We start from the raw sequence: 16897 nt of genomic DNA, 5'->3' as shown, positions 1-16897 counted from the left end.
TGCGCATCAGTGGAGTTTCTGCAGCTCCTGTTTGACCTGCACTCACAATTCCCTTTATTCCTGGTGCACAGGTGTATCAGAACCTAGTTAAAATCTAGAAAGGCACTGAATACTTTCACTCTTTCTAAAAAAATAAATAAATAAGGCCTTACATGTTATCAAATTCATTCAATCAACCTTTTAAAGCACTAAATGAGTTAGCAGGATGCTCACCTGCAGCACTGTCTGAATAACGTACACTTAGTGTGCCACAGATCATGTTTTGAACATGCATATATTTTTTAATTGACTTGAGACACTGATCATGGATCCAGCTCAACTGTCAAGTTCAGCCATCAATTAACAGAACCTTCAGATAACGTGGTGCCTATATTTTTTAACCCTGCAACCAAAAAAGGGTTTTCTAAAGTATATTTTTGGTGATTTTAGTTTTTATTGTGTTGCAACAACAGAGAAAGGACGGGGGGAACCGTGAAGGCCTCTGGACGGATTAAAGCCCGGGCCTCTGCAACAGCCTTAAGCCATATGATCCACTTGCTCAGCCCTGTGAGCTTTACCCACACCGGACACAGTTTGATAATATGGTGAACGTGACTGATTTATATGCAGGAATAAGAGAAACGGGCGTATATATTAGCAGGGATGTGTGACAGCGTCTGAATTCCTCAGTGCAAGGAACGAGAAAGGCTCCATTTGAAATAAAACATGACGAACAAAACATTTAAGAATATAAATATATTTTAAATGACCTAAAGACCTATTCTAGTCATTTACTGCAGTAACATAAATTCGGCTCAGTGCGCCACAGTACTGTTATTTACAGGCACAGTCGGATCGACGCCACAGCAGCCGAACACGAGAGCGAGCGTAACATAAATTCGGCTCAGTGCGCCACAGTACTGTTATTTACAGGCACAGTCGGATCGACGCCACAGCAGCCGAACACGAGAGCGAGTGGATAAGCAGAGTAATATGGGATGGCTGAGTGTTGAATAAAAGCACTGCATGAATGTGTGCGTGACTGGGTGAATGAGGCCTGGAGCCTCTGAGTGCTCAACATGAGTAGAAAGCCCCGCCCCACTTACCGATATCGATTTATAGATGGATACTAAAGTTTGACTGTCATTTGTTTTTGCAGGACGCGCTCTGCACGTGTGTCGCTCGTCTTGTTGTTTTCGTCAGAGCTCAAATACAATCAAAGTTTTCTGCTGTGAAACATTTAAAGGCGCCTTTAACCCGTCGTGCATCGTCCACAAGATTCACAGAGTCTCTACATTCGGCACCGTTTGCTCCCTTTTAAATGCTGCAATATGTAACACTGTTAATCATCAGTAAACCTTTTAGTAGGAAGTCAGAGGACTTTTAAAACTAAGTGTTTTCCCTCCTCAGAGTCACAGAGTGAAACGTGATTGTTGAGGCAGCCTTTTCTCCTTCCTCTGCTTCCTTCTTGGAGCTTTGTTCTTAATCTGTGCTCCTCACGTTTCTACGTAACATTTCTGCAGTTTCATTGATTGTAACTCTGAAAATGTGATGTGGACACTTTTTTTCTTCGACTGGATCAAGTTTTCAAAATAAATTTATTTGAAAAAGAAAAGTCTTAAATATTGTAGAAGTTCCTCTTGAAGTAGAATAACAGGCTGTTGTTTTAGAAATCCTGTGAGGAGTCACGGTTAAGAACAAAACTCATGTGAAGCATCGGACCTACAAAGACCACTGAACTAGTTTAAGGCTTTGAAATTACGACTGAACCCTTGACTGATCCATTAGTACTCAGAGTATTACAGCCGCTGTCAGGGGGAATAAAAACTGAGATTTTGAACTGGCCGAGTTTCAGGTGAAGGCATCAACTGTCCTTCAGTCTCATCAGCTCCGTCATTTTGTAATCAAGCTTCTGTGATTTGCTTCTTTCCACCAGATATTTACTGAGGCCTACTCTTTCATTACATTAACATCACTCTTTTTCAGAACAATGTTTTTGGTTTTATTACTGAAACCAAACTCGTGTGAACAGCTGCAGTTCCTCTAACGGCCACTTGAGGCTGCCTCCAATCCCACATTAAAATGCCCAACGTCACAACATTAAAAAGCAGATTTTATAGGTGAAACTTTTTTCCCTTTAATAACTTATCTTATTAGAAATAAAACTAAAATTACTCAAAACATTCAGATTTTATTTTGAAAATCTCGGCTTTTGTTTCCCCTGCAGTGGCTCTAACACTCGACCCGTACCGTACTGATTGCCCTCTGCAGCGTGCGCACTCTTTAGCCCTCACCCTCGCCATCCTGCAGGTTGTGTTTAACCAGAAATTCTTTGATGGTTGGATGATTGTCTAGCCCCACCCACCGCTCCTCCAGGTGCTGCAGAAGCTCCTCCCACTGTCGCTTGTCTTTTCCCGTCTGCCACGACAGCCGAACCATCACTCGTAACAGCGGCAACAGCAAGGGGTTAAATTAGCATAAGACAGAAAAGCCTATAGCCGCAGTTTCCCACGCGCAAACACAGCAAGGACGGTCTAAACATTCATTCAATCATGTTTTATCTGGACCAGGAGAAAACAGCCACGAATTATCATGGAAAACAAATTTTGGTTAAGATACGGCGTACAGCTCCTGCCTTCACTATGGACATAACATGAAGGACAGAACAACCCTTCTAGATCGTACTCGTACCAAGACAACGCAGCGCATCTGGTCTCCACACGAGTTGACGGCTGGTTATAGTTGTAGGCTTGATTTTCATACTGAAGTTGGGGCTAAGGGGTGATATTTAATGAGCGTGGCTATGAGGCTTTTTAAGTGATCAGCATAAGCGACACAGTACTCCTTGATCTGTTTTTAGTTAGGTATAATGACAAGTGGGAACTGGTAGGTTCTGAGGACGGTCGTCCAGACGCGATGTCTCCGACGGCTGGAAGGGCTTATTGTCAGGTGGGAGGGGCTTATCCTCTGTGTTAGTCTGAGTTTCTGTGGGGGTGAGAACACGCAGGGCGTGGTCACAGTGATCTCGAGCCTCCTCCAGCTGGTCCACCTGCTGGAAACAGCTCGACAGTCCCACCAGGGTGAAGAACCAATGGGAGGAGGTTGGAGGAGGGGCCTGAGTCTGGTTGTCATAGTAACTTGCCCATCCCAGTTTCTGCTGCAGTCTCTTGGCATTGAGCAGAGGACCCAAGGCATCCTGGTAACGTCCCGCCCTCAACGAAACAAGACAAACTGAACAGTGAAACACTCTCAGTGGCAAACCGCTCAATAAATAATGAAACTCAAGAAATGCACAAGAAAATCTAATATTATCCTTACAGTACATTTAGAAATAATCATCAAGCTAAGGAGATGTTGAGGTGCGCTGTTCTGTCCTGGACTAACAGAGTTCTGCTTAAAGCAGGATGGGCTACCTACGGCCTGCGGGCCACATCCTGGTCTTTTTAATCTGGCCTGCCGAAGATTAGCACAGAATTGCCCAAATCAGATCATAATTATGACTGTATTCATTTGACCTTGTCCTGTAATGCCTGGCGTTCCACCAGATGGCGCATTAGGCGCAGTGATTTGTGGTCTCATGCTCAGAAAAGAAAAGAAACATCGAGTGTGAGTGTTTATACTTTTTCACCCCAGTCAAAGGATGGCTGCGCATTAGGCGCTGAGGCTCGATTTTTTGATAGTGTACTCTCTAGCCTCAGAAGAAAGGTAATAAGAAAAAAAACCATAATCAGAGTGTGCGAGGAGTGCCAGATTTGTGATCACTGACTATGTTTTTCTTTTATGAGTGCTTCAGCCTCTCGCTCCTCAAGATAACAATAGGAAACATGATTAACTAGCAAACATATGATGTATAGAACATCGTATAAACAATCCACAAAGCCAGCTCTGTCTACACATAGCTAGTACTTACTGTACCTAAGCGCCCAGGAGCACGCTAAGGATAATTCATGACTTCACGATCAAAATCACTTAAAAAAACCGGATAGGTTCCCATTGTGAGGCGACGATAGTTTCGAAAATAACTGCCAACAATGCACTCCCACCGCTGGCAACTCATGCATGAAGAAATTGGTGCTGTGTGGTAGTCTCCTTGTAGTTGTATGCTGCAAGAAATCAAGAGCAATAAAAAGCATTTATGTTTGACTCGCATTGACACGAGAAGAGAAGTGCGCATCTCCGCATCACAAATTCTAAAGCACTCATAGATCTAGTTGAGACGCGTTTGTGCTTGCGGCGACTTCAAATCAAGGCGAGAGTAAACTAACAAAGGCACGTTCCAAAACATGTTGCACACAGTTATTCTCTACAGCTGTAGAAGAGTTCCCTAGGTTGATAATAGAGAACACAACATCATACGAAAAATAAACACAAATTAGACATCGAGCTCAATCGTTTAAGACTCTTACTCGAACCAGCTTTTCCACATGCTATGTTTCTGTGATGCTCACAGCGGTAGTGTTCGATGAAGTAGATCTGTAGTCTTAGAGATACCACGTAAAGACCAAATACTCATCAGCAAGAGGCTTGTATCTTTTTGGCCACTAGCAGTACTGTACACAGAGGATAGAATGCAAAGATCGCAGACCGTTCTGCGTGCTCCTCGAGAATTTTATAAGATAATGAGGGAAGATAATGACTAGAAATGTCGCAGCAAAATTGTTCATCTGGAAAGGAGACACTCAGCCAATCTGAAAGATTGAGACTGAGAGTGCAAGGCTATTCCACTTACCTCTGTGTTCCCGTCCATACTGCGTAATTCTATCCACTATCTATATTAGACACGTCTTGATGTGTCTCCTTGACGGCACCTGCATCACAGGGAGCTCGAGCGGGCCTCCTGCGGAGGACTTGCAGCTATGGGCATTGACTCAGTCCACAGTCCGAACGAGTGTGTGGCAAGCAGGAAGTGCGGGATACCCTCATGAGGAAATCTCAGACACCTACACACAACTACCGTGCCACAGAATGGTCGCTCAGAGGTGAGCCATATTAAAAGGACGAACACGCCTCAGGGTTGTAGTGTTTGCAACTGACCCCAACATAACTCGTGAGAAGTTTGGCAACACGACCTCAGATTATTGCACACAAAATCCGAAGATGCATGAACAGATTCGCACGAAGAACATGAAGGGTCATTTACTCTCTAACCGCAATCCTCAAAATGTGCTGAAGCATACTTTGTGTTTAAAAGAATTCACCAATAGCCACTAAATAAACGGTCAAACATTTGTGGAAATTTGCTCATTTCTCTTTTCTTTTTGAGACTGGAACCAGGACATCGCTAACAACCCTGAAACGACCTCTAAAGTTACCCCGCTCATGGTTTCTTGATGGAACTGCTTTTTGTTCAGCGGTGACTGTGCGCTGCCTGTGGCACCATGGCGTCTGATCTAAAACCTGTCCTCGGTGACAAACATGGCTGACACTACGCGGAAGAGAAAAGAATTCTAGATCTACGTCCCTACCCTCACCTATGGCCACGAGCTGTGGGTAGTGACCGAAAGAACGAGATCGCGGATACAAGCGGCAGAAATGAGCTTCCTCCGAAGGGTGGCTGGCCTCTCCCTTAGAGATAGGGTGAGAAGTTCAGCCATCCGGGAGGGGCTCAGAGTAGAGCCGCTGCTGCTCCACATCGAAAGGAGCCAGCTGAGGTGGTTCGGGCATCTGACAAGGATGCCCCCTGGGCGCCTCCTGGGTGAGGTGTTCCGGGCATGTCCCACCGGGAGGAGGCCCCGGGGCAGACCCAGGACACGCTGGAGAGATTATATCTCTCGGCTGGCCTGGGAACGCCTTGGTGTTCCCCCGGATAAGCTGGAGGAGGTGGCTGGGGAGAGGGAGGTCTGGGCCTCTTTGCTTAGGCTGCTGCCCCCGCGACCCGGCCCCGGATAAGCGCAAGAAATTGGATGTATAGAATGGATGGGAATAATAACAATTTTGGGATAACGGAGGAGTTTTTGGCCTTCCTAAAGGGGAAAATGGGTGGAGAGGACCTGTATGACAGCATGTTGGGGTCATCGAGAGGCACAAGCTACGTGGGAGTCTGACTTGTCACTGTAAGGCCTTTTTAGGCTTCTGTTTGATATGTACAGTATGCCTCTGGTGCTGGCCTGTCAAATTTTCAAACGTAATGTGACCTCTTACCTGAAACGTTTGCCCACCCCTGCCTTAAGGCATACACTAAATTTGTTCTGTATATCATTTATAGTTGTTTCTATGGTTACAGAGTTGAAAAAAAGCCAAACCTATAAACAAAAACTGAAACTCCCTGAGGAAACACTCGTCACCAAAGCATTATGCATGTACTGTATATAAAAGATGGACAGACTGGGAAGTCTCACAGTCTGGCTCTCTTCCACAGTTACTCTATTGTCTTGTGTCTTTCCCCTCATTCCCAACCAGTCACAGCAGATGGCTGCCCCTTCTGGTTCTTCCTCTTTAAAGGGAGTTTTTCCTTCCCACTGTCACCAAGTCTTTGCTTATAGTGAGTCATCTGAATGCTGGGGTTTTCTCACTATATTTCTTTGTTGATGTGAGTGTTGTTATGATTTGGCGCTATATAAATACAATTAAATAAACCTGAATAAAACTGGATCCACATTGTTTTTAAATGGCCAGCAGGGACTGAGTCTTTTAGTTGCAAAATCTTGATATTTTCACTTGATAGTTGACGTCAGTAAACACTTTCCTGATGAATTTGTGGACTCAATTGGTTGTTTGAAGTCTAATTAAAGGAAACGGTGCTTATTTTGTAAACCACAGTCAACCATTAGAATCAAAAAGGATATTGAAGCAATGTTTGTTTCAGTGCAGCAAAGTAGTTATTGTATGAATGTGTACTCAGTAGGGATGGCAATCGAGAACGTTTCCTAGTTGGAATTATTAGTCTACTTGCCTATCGATCCTGCTTATTGGTTCTTACATTTGCTCTGCAATCAGCTAATTTCAGTTGCTGGAGAAGGAAAATAGAAGTTTACAGCGTTGAGATGGACACAACTTTTATTTCTATTGCACAAAAGGGCAAGAGCGTAATGGTCAACTGTATCCAGGACAGAAACAACTGTATTATGCTGTTAACACAACTTCGACTCTTTGCAAGCACCTGCACAGACAGCATGCTAATGCTAAGCTAGTCAAAAACCCAGAGTGATGCAAGGCACCACGGTGAAGCGAGCCGCCGCTGAACTTCATCGTATAACAAACGGATGAGCCGTCAGGCTGCAGCCTTCGTTTCTACCTGAATCACCGTGACGATGGCTTTAAAGTCTCTTCGTGTTGGTTTTCATCTTCGTTTTGTGTTGTCGGCTTTTTGTTCATAACTAAATACATTAGGGGTTTGTGTTGGTGCGGGGGCTGTAGCCTCAGGTTTATACTGTTAAATGGTAATTATGACACAATGTGTTTCAGGCTGTTTTACAGAGTAAACTGAAAGTAATGTTATAAATGTGATGAATTATCATCTCCCTTTAGTAACCAAGTAACGTACTGCATTACTTTAAATTAAAGTGTTATTTGTAGGGATGGGTACCGGTATCCGGTGCCATGATGGCACCTGTTCTGACATAAACGGTAGTAACCATCCGATATCCGGATGTCACACACTTTGGATTCTAGCCAATCATTTTACCTTTGCGAGCGTAGTAGGCGGGTCCAGGTACGTACGTCCTTTTAGAGCAGAGCTACAGATTAAAAATGTCCAAGGCGAAGCGGTCAAAGTCTGGCTGTACTTCACAGCAAAAGATGCAAACTCAGCAGCAACAAGTTTTAAGCTGACACTGTGATACTGTCAAAGGAGGTAACACCTCAAATCTGATGAAACACCTGGCGACGCATAGCGTTTTTTTAAAAGCCGAGAAATGCGCCGTATTTGATAGCTTGCTGCGAGACCTCACACCGAGCACATCTACTGCGGGTGTGGTGCCTGTTATCGGACCCGGAGTTAGCAACATCCCCCAAAAACACGAAGAGGAGAGTCCTGGCCCCTAGCCCTGCCAGTGTAGCAGAAATGATGAGGATGATGATGCAGCAGCAGCCGTTCTTCTCTGCGTGAGTAGCTTCATGTTGTTCGTGTGTAATTTACGTTGAGTAGGCTAACCACGTTATTACATTAATGCATGTAAGGTGAACTAGCAAACACCATCATAGCTACATGCGGCTGTCTTCTTGTTTGATGGCAGATACTCCCTTCACCCTGGCCAAAAAGGCTAAAATGACCAAAGAAAAAGTGGAAAACAGCTAAACATGAGAGGTTTTTGGACAAAGTTTGTGTTTTTTCCATTGTTTAAGCACTGCTTCCAGCCAAGAGTGATACCATATATGCCCCATAGCTGCAGAAAAGGCTAACATTGTTATCTTTTTACAAAAAAACAGCTGAACATGAGAGGTTTTTGGACCAATTTTGTGTTTCCATTCTTTAAGCACCGGCACCGTTTCAAAAGTACCGGTTTGGTACTGGTATCGGATAAAACCTAACCGATACCCATCCCTAGTTATTTGTAATATGTGTAATATATTACTTTTTTGAGTAGTGACCAAACACTGATCAACAAAGAGTGCATGTTGGACACATTTCCTCTAATATTTGACCACACAGCGTAATTAATTTGCGCAAACACTGTAGCTAGCTTCAGAGCACAAATTGGCGATGACTCAATTGTTTAACTCAAAGTTTTATTAATCTATTAAATACCTTCTTTGTTTTTTAGCCTGTTTCACGATCTGCGTAATAGAAACAGTATAACATTTCAGCACTGAGAGCATTTTGATCATTTCACTTTGTTCCTGTTAAGTTTTCTTATGCGACACTGACATTGACGGATAAAGGTGAGGAGACAGAGGTTTATGAGAGTTACCTGATGAGCAGCTGTCCAGTCTCCAAGTCGGTTAAGTAGAAGAACTGACGGACACACAGCGCCCCCCGCAGGGCATGCAGGGAACACAGGTGAGACAGGTACTGTTCAAACGCCCGGCTCCGCTTAGCGATCGTCTCTGCTGTGAAGTTCCTCCTGAGTTTTCTTCCTGCGGAGGTTCAAACCAAACGTTCATGTTTTATGAAGTTCTTACTTCCCTGTACCACTGTAACAACCACAGCATCAAGGTAAGACAGCATACATGAAGTTTACTCACGTGGGAAACAGAAACGCTCCATGTGCTCGCCGTGTTTACGGCGAAGAGTGGCATGGAGGCGCCGAAAGTCAGAGTACCGACGCGTGATGATGGCAGGAATCTTATCGCTCGCGCCAGACTGGATCACATGGATCGTGTACAGCTGGAGAGAAACGGAGAGCAGAGAGTTTGAGCTCCACGGCGCACAGATCTGTCCCACGGCACATTTAAAACATCACCTGTGGACAGAGACTATTACGTATACGTGACTCTGATCAGAGCATCCAAATCCAATCTATGGATGTGCACCAGCACTTTACACAGAGAAGATACAAGGGTCAGGGGCTCTCTGTGGCCCTGAAGCTCAAATTGCTCTGTAGGCATCTTCGTATTTCAGCAGCCTGAAGAAGGGACAAGCTGATACCTGTCGGTGTATTTGTTTGTCCTAAGACCAATAAATTAAAAGCCTTTGTCAAATCTAGAGTGCCTGGATTTGAAGCTTTTATGTCTGTTTTGGTTATTGTGTTACAGTTTTTTTCTCTTTGCCAACTCACCACATATTTTGAGGAGCCGTCCTGCACCACGCTGGCGTCTGTCACCTCGAACAACACGCTGTCCGTCTGCCATCTCACAGAGGACACAGAGCTTCCTCCACTGAGTCCGCGCAAACTCCTCCAGCTCTCCTGAAGCTGCCGAGTCAGCAGGGAGGAGGAGGAAGAGGAGGAGTGGCCCACTGGGGAAATATCCACAGGACTGGTGTCTACAAAAGACAGGTGAAAGCCAGGTCAGGTGACCAGGGAGTACAACATGTCCTGGTTTCCTCGAGTGTAGTTCAGCTCCAGTGGACTGAAGCTAAACTGCCCCCTGCTGGAGATCAACGCTGCTGAGCTGTAACCATGGAGCTGGCTAACATATTACATTAGATTATAGTTTCTGCTATAAAAGCATCTCTAAAGCATTAGTACAACTATGAACAACATCCCCGTATGTATTAACTGCAGGCTGCTAGGTTGTGAGTTGTTGTGTGCTCCATCGCTGGGTAAACTTTTGTTACTTTCTATCGATAGCTGATAAATAAACTCTGCCCAGTCTGACTTTGCTGCTGATCATTAATCAATGTCTGCCAAGTCTTTGAACCAAACAACAGTATTGGTAAATGGTAAATGGCCTGTATTTGTATAGCGCTTTACACATCCAGTTATCCACCCATTCACACACATATTCACACACTGGTGATGGCAGCTACATTTTAGCCACAGCTGCCCTGGGGCGCACTGACAGAGGCGAGGCTGCCGGACACTGGCGCCACCGGGCCCTCTGACCACCACCAGTAGGCAACGGGTGAAGTGTCTTGCCCAAGGACACAACGACCGAGAGGGGCTCGAACTGGCAACCTTCCGATTACAAGACGAACTCCCAACGATCGCCCCGTATTGAAGAATACTCATTCGGGTCATTCTTGTATGTAGGAATTTCAACAGATGTTGAATCAGTGCTGATCTGCACTGATTTCAATCAGATTCAGACATTAAAATGTTTTCGCTCGAGGTCCATCGAGTGAAAAGAGAGAACAGCACTTCACCCATGCTGCTGGGACCATCCTCCATCGACTCTCCCAGGAAGTCAGAGTCGCTGTCCTGTCCTGACCCTTCACCCTCGGCTCCGTCCTCCAGACCACCGTCTGTGCCGTCGAAGCACAGCATCCCTCCGAGCCGATCGGTTACACACTCCTCATCCTCCGCCAGCTCGTCCTCCCAGCGATCCTGCTTGAACGCCTCCTCTTCCGGCCCGCAACCTTCTTCCTGCTCAGGTTCCAGCCCCTGACCATCTTTAAACAGCGAGCGCTTCAGGCGGTCCAACAGCCGAGACGCCATGATGTTGCCAGGCCACCACAGGGGGAGGAGCCTAAAGAAATAGAAGATTACAAGGTTATTTTATCTATTACTTATTAAAGCATCTTCTGATAATATTATTTTAAAGCTTCATTTGTTTTTTCATTCTAGTTTTGCACAGGTTTTTATTGCATGTAATTTGTATACATTTGCATGAACTATCTACATGCATGTAAATGTAGCATTGATAACGAAGCTGTACTTAGAAACACACTCACCTGCCACGTCATTAGGTAGGCCTGTTCAATGCCAACAAACCGATTTCAGTAAGCAGTAGAGATGGCACGATACCACTTTTTTATGTCCGATACCGATATCATAAATTTGGATATCTGCCGATACCGATATGAATCTGATATAGTGTTTTTTAATCAATAAAACTGTTTTTTAATATCTTGCTGCATTTTGTATGAGTTCATACTCAAGTTTAAATAAACAACAACACTAAAGCTTTCTGCTAAACCTGTATGTAAAAAAAATACACTGTACCCAATATATTTCATAATTCAGCAACACTGATCAATCTAATAAACTTAAACCTACACCATCCTCCCTATTCTGGTATTTTAAAGAGTACTTAGCGTAAATATTAAGCAACCTAACTAATAGGGTTCCAACTCCCAGCAAAAAAAATAAAAAATAGGGAACCACCCCCCACCTCATGATGCTTAATCGACATAATCAACTTTAATTTGATGCAGTGTGAAAAAAAAAATGAAGAAATAAATTATTTTTCAAGAATAATGAAATAGATTCAACATCTTTCTTCAACAGAACTGCACAGATGGTACCTTCTCAAAGGAAAAAGTACTATAGCTTACTAGGGTATATTAGACTTAACAGTTACTATATACAGTAATGGACTTCTATATATTTTACATAAGATTAAAACTTTGGGTGTAAGATTCAGATAATTATTTATTAAAAGCTCGACATTTTAAATGAGAATAAGAAAGAAAAGTATGTCTTTGTGCCCCCTTTTCCCTGTTCATGCCCTATCGGCCCCCCAGTGGCTAAACTTTGCTAGATCCGCCCCTGCACAGTTACCAGCCGTCAGCTGCATAGAAAAAGATCCTGGTCTAGAAAGTAATAATAAATAAATTCTAACAACAGCTTATCAAGCTTAAACGTGCTGCTGTTGTTCAGCCGCTGGTTTCCTCTTTCTGGTGCAAAGTGGGCCAAAAACAAAGAAGAGAGACGGACTCGCGACAGAAAAGCCGATCAGCTGATCATTGATCAGTTTCATGATTGAAGTAGCAGCCGGAGAGAGAGTTACGGTTATGCTACGGTTATGAGCCGAGTTACACCGTGTCACAAGTTTTGTGAGGTGCTTTTTTGATATATAATGGATCGGATTACATTTTTTATTTCTCTCCGATATCCGATCCAGTAATTTACGTCAGTATCGGACCGATACCGATACGTAATATCAGATCGGTCCATCTCTAGTAAGCAGTGATAAACTTCAAACCAAGCACGCACAAACATCTCCAAGGTTTACAATGAAACATCCAGTGAGCAGCCGCTCTGTGGAAGAATAAGCCTTGATGATGGCATCAGAGAAGGAGCACGCTGCTTTCAGCTGACAGGAAGGCAACATTAACTCAAACAACTTGTTACGAGCAGGGTCCTAGAAGAACATCTTTAAATGCACAACAGCAGCAGTGCACAAAGCGCAGATCATCTCACACCGGTTTCTTGAACATGACACTGAGTTCGCTGGACTCAAACAGCCTCCGGTCACCAGATCTCAGTCAAGTAGAACCCATTTGCTGTCATGTAATAAAGACCAAAATCTCTGAGGAATGTTTTGGTATCCCAAAAAGTGGATTCTGTTTATCTGGACGTAGCGTTTTCAGTGGGAGTGACTTCTTCAGTCTCAACTTTTTGGGATGTCCTTGCCTGGATGAAGGCGCATCAAGACATTTGGTTATGGTATATTCTTGTCCTCTTTCTCCTTTTTTAGACTTGTAGTTTAAGAGTCCACATCTGTGACCCACTCATAAGAACTGCAAAACAACAACACGCAAAAACAAATACAGCAAAGGAGGCCCAGAACAGCTGAGCAGCTGAAACCCTGAAGCACGAATGGAAAAACATTTGAGTCCATCAGTTGGGCTCCTCGGGTCCCAAACTCTTACAGAGTGCTGTTAAAAGAAGACGAAACATGTTCTTGCTGCAATTTCATTTGGCACATTGTGGCAACAAATTCCAAAAGTGCATTTATTTGACAAAAACAGCACTATTTGTGTTATTTTTCTATAACGCAGACTTGAATTGCTTTGCAAATCACTCTATTCTGTGTCTGGGACTGTGAATCAGCACCACAGGGAAAAATAAAATTCACTCACTTTTAGAATCCAGGTCAGGAAGAGACTGCAGACACACTGATCCACATGTGAAACAAACCCGCTGAGCTGGCTCCAGTTACAGAGCTGGCAGCTCCTCTCAATGGAAACCATGTCACACATTAATAATGCACCGATTTGCTAAGTCAGCCTGCAGCCAGGCTTTGGCCTGCTGAACTTCCTCAGGATGCCTCGCTCACCAATTCTGCATTTTCAACACATCTGATGACTCACTGCACTCTGACTGAGAGCCATGGCCTTAGACTCTGAAGTACTAATTCTAATGCTACTTTCAGTAGAAGCTGGAAGTCGCCGTCTGATGAAGTCAAAAGAGCCACATCACCTACAAAACAACCAGCAGATGGACTCTGCTCATAAACAATTTGACCTCTAGTGATGAAACATTAGTGATCATAGTGGATCCATAAAGCCACAAACCCTTCCCTGTTCCAGCTGAACAGTATGATTCAAATAGTTTATCTAATCTAAAAATACTTTTTCATTTGCATTCTCCTGTGCTTGTATTACATCAGCTGTAATGCATTTTATCTAAGCCATCCAGCGGGCTGCATCAGAGCGTATGGAAAATTAGACTGGTTTGTTACTTTGGTGTGTTTATCTTCACACAGAGAGAATAAAAAGTTTAGACAAGAATTGTAAAAGAAAAGTGCTAAACACAAAGTTACAGCTGAATAAAGGTCGATGGATTATAAAATGTCACATAAAAAGGATAGGCTGTGTAAACTGAGTCATGCACTGCTAAAGACTGCATTCTGTAACATGTATATCTGGGCTGTTTGTGAAAAGAGTTTAACAAGATTTTAGGATTTATCCGTTTTGGTGTTCTTCTAAAATTATTCCAAAACCACCAAAACAAGAACAAACACCTTTAACCTGTAGAGCTGGGAGTGACAGCAACAGTGAATCCTGATTAACATCTGTTCTTCTGCTGCTCACTTTTCATTTTAATTGTATTTAAATTGGACTTTTATTTATTTGTTTATTTATTGGGTGGGGGGGGGGGGCACCATCAGTTTTATTTTTAATTAATTTTGTTTGATCAAATCTTTTCTCTACTTCTTTCATTCTTTTTGTTTGTTTTACTTTTACTATTCTTTTAGGCTGCATCTTTACGCAAAAAAAAAAAGCTAAACAAACAATTATAACAATTACTATTAACAATATAAACAAGTTTGAATACGCTTTACAACTATTAAGCACGAGGAAAGAGAATTTACGTGACGTCCGTGAAAGCCTCAGATAATTATTATGTAGTCAACACCAGAAACAACGTTAAATACACAAGTATGTATCAGCTGTGGACACCAGTAATAAAATGTGTATTTTGTAGAGGTGGAGGCTAACACGCACAGCAGTGTGACGTTAGCAAACCAGCTAACAGCTTTGCTTGTCGGGGGGTTCAAAGTTACTGAGCAGCTCTCCGGAGGTTGGACGAACTCACCCCGCAGCTCAAGCGGAAAAACTCCCACAGCTCCTGTTAATCTATCCGAGCACCGTGGATTAGACGTTTAAGTCTCCGCCCTCTAATTTGAAGCTGACATTCCTGTTTATGACTGCATCAACTGGGCTGTGGCGCTAACGGCTAACTAGCTAACAAGCTACCCCAGAAAACTTTGTTTACACTCCACGAGCTGCTCCTCCACCTCCGATTCATTAACTCCGAGCTCCGCGGGACTCACCCGCACTCCCTCCGCTCCTTTTACTCCATACCAGCTCCTCCAGAGTAAAGTTTGAAGCCCAGCGGGTCGGGATCTGGGAGCCGCACGATCCTGTCGGGGTTTGTGGGCTCCGCACACGCACACAGCTAACTAGCTGTATCCTTATTCCTGGGGCTGTCCACCCGCCGCAGCCTACAGGAGGAGGCGGCCCGGGGTTGGATATCGGGCAGCTGCCATATAAGGACATGCACTCTTCGGGTCCGACCAGCAGAGGGGGCTACATGGTCACTGAGTCGTCGCAATTAGTGAGATCAAAGCGATGGACTGCCAAAAACAGATTTCTGTGTGCTTTTATGTCTAATATACTTAAAGTCGTATCATTTATGAGAGATATGTTTGAGATGTGTCTGGCAGGTTCTATATTAATTACCACCAACCTTTAATCACTTTTTGGCACAACACTGGAAGCGTTCTGTTCACAGGGGTCACAGTGCATCTATCCAGGGCCGCAGCAGCTATTTGAGCTGATAATTTAAGCTGCAAGTCCACAAGAGAGCTGAAACAGAGAGTGTGGGCAGGCAGGGTGGAGTGAGTGTCAAGGCAAGAGCAAGAGTGAAAGGGAAGTTTTAAAAGACAGTAGTGAGGCCTGTTGTGATGTGTGGTTTAGAGATGGTGGCACTGATAAAAAGACAGGAGGCTGAGGTGGAGATGTTCAGGCATTCAATGGACAAGGTTAGAATATTAGTATGTCAGAGGGACAAAGTTGGTTTGGACATGCACAGAGAGCGATAGTGGATATACTGGACAAAGGATGTTGAAGAGGAGCTGCCCGGCAGGAGGAAAAGGGGAAACCTCAGAGGGGGTTCATGGATGAGTTGATCTGCTGTAGGCAGACCTAAAGGGACCAACCAAAAGAAGAAGAACAGTACACAACAATCTGTAGAGATGAGTCTGTGGCCATATAACCGAATGAACTTCAAGCAATTATTTTCTTAATTTTTCATTCTCCTAGAATGAAGTATGAATGAAGTATACAGGACTGATATTGACCTCCTAACCTGCTCACTAATACTGTTTTCATTCTTCCTGATGCTAAGACACACCAGAGACCAGAATAACTGTAAATGATCTCGCTATCTTGATAATTCTGAAAGTTGAATGACTTGTTTCAACTTTGTGTTTATGAAACTGGATTCAAAAGCCCTACAGCAGTTTGATGCAGAAGGCCTGATAGGAGACACATCAGAAGGCAGCTGAGAAAGAATAGCAGGCTGAGGTCCTGTTGGGTAGAGAGGCGGCTGCTGGCCAACCACCACACAGTGGTGACTGACAGGGAACGGAAAGCCACAGCTGTGATAGATGTGGCAATCCCAGCAGACAGTAACATCAGAAATAAGGAGGATGGGGTAAAGGACAGGGCACTGAAGGAAGAAGTGGACAAACGTGTAGGAATAAAGCACAAAATGTCTCAGTGGTAATAGGAGCATTAGGAACTGTGAACTCCCAAACTGGAAGAGTGCAATAGGAACAGGATACCCACACACACCACCTCTGAGCTGAACAGCTCACCTCACAAGTCTTTTTTCAGCGTCCTTCTTCCTGCCAGGAGTATAGGCCTGTGGCTGAGCAGCCTGATTGCAGGGCAGCAGTAGAGTTTCTGCAGCCCTCTCCGGACTCACAGCTCTGCTCCCACAGATCCTCCGCCTCTACCCAGAATTCAGCCTGAAGCCACGAGCTCCCAGCCAGCTGAGCTCATGCTAGCTGCCATCAGATGAGTGTGGCTCTGGTGGAGTAACAGGAAATAATTGTGTTGCTCAACATTTTCTCACAGCTATTAAACTCCAGTGTGAACACAACCGAGAAGCCATGGGATTTCATCATCACACATGATCAGTCA

At 44.1% G+C, this 16897-nt stretch overlaps 1 protein-coding gene across 2 annotated transcripts in view; it reads right to left on the bottom strand.

Moving 5' to 3' along the window:
* snx21 (sorting nexin family member 21) overlaps nucleotides 1–16779 on the bottom strand; it is a 20191-nt gene extending 3412 nt beyond the window's left edge. Inside the window, exons 1-6 of one of the 2 annotated variants that reach the window (XM_042226415.1) lie at nucleotides 16570–16779; nucleotides 10664–10986; nucleotides 9636–9841; nucleotides 9103–9244; nucleotides 8829–8994; nucleotides 2898–3191 (exon numbers count right to left, since the gene is read on the bottom strand). In XM_042226415.1, the coding sequence (XP_042082349.1) occupies nucleotides 2898–3191; nucleotides 8829–8994; nucleotides 9103–9244; nucleotides 9636–9841; nucleotides 10664–10955 (1100 nt within the window). In that variant the 5' untranslated portion in view covers nucleotides 10956–10986; nucleotides 16570–16779. Of the gene's footprint in view, nucleotides 1–2897; nucleotides 3192–8828; nucleotides 8995–9102; nucleotides 9245–9635; nucleotides 9842–10663; nucleotides 10987–15021; nucleotides 15211–16569 lie in introns of those variants that run through there. The other variant, XM_042226414.1, reaches the window with a different exon arrangement.
* Nucleotides 16780–16897: the final 118 nt, after the last annotated feature.

This window comes from Haplochromis burtoni, unplaced genomic scaffold (genome assembly GCF_018398535.1).
Source record: "Haplochromis burtoni strain Fernald_Lab_line unplaced genomic scaffold, NCSU_Asbu1 Contig_211, whole genome shotgun sequence".
Taxonomy (NCBI): Eukaryota; Metazoa; Chordata; class Actinopteri; order Cichliformes; family Cichlidae; genus Haplochromis; species Haplochromis burtoni.
This window is presented reverse-complemented; position numbering and strand designations above follow the sequence as displayed.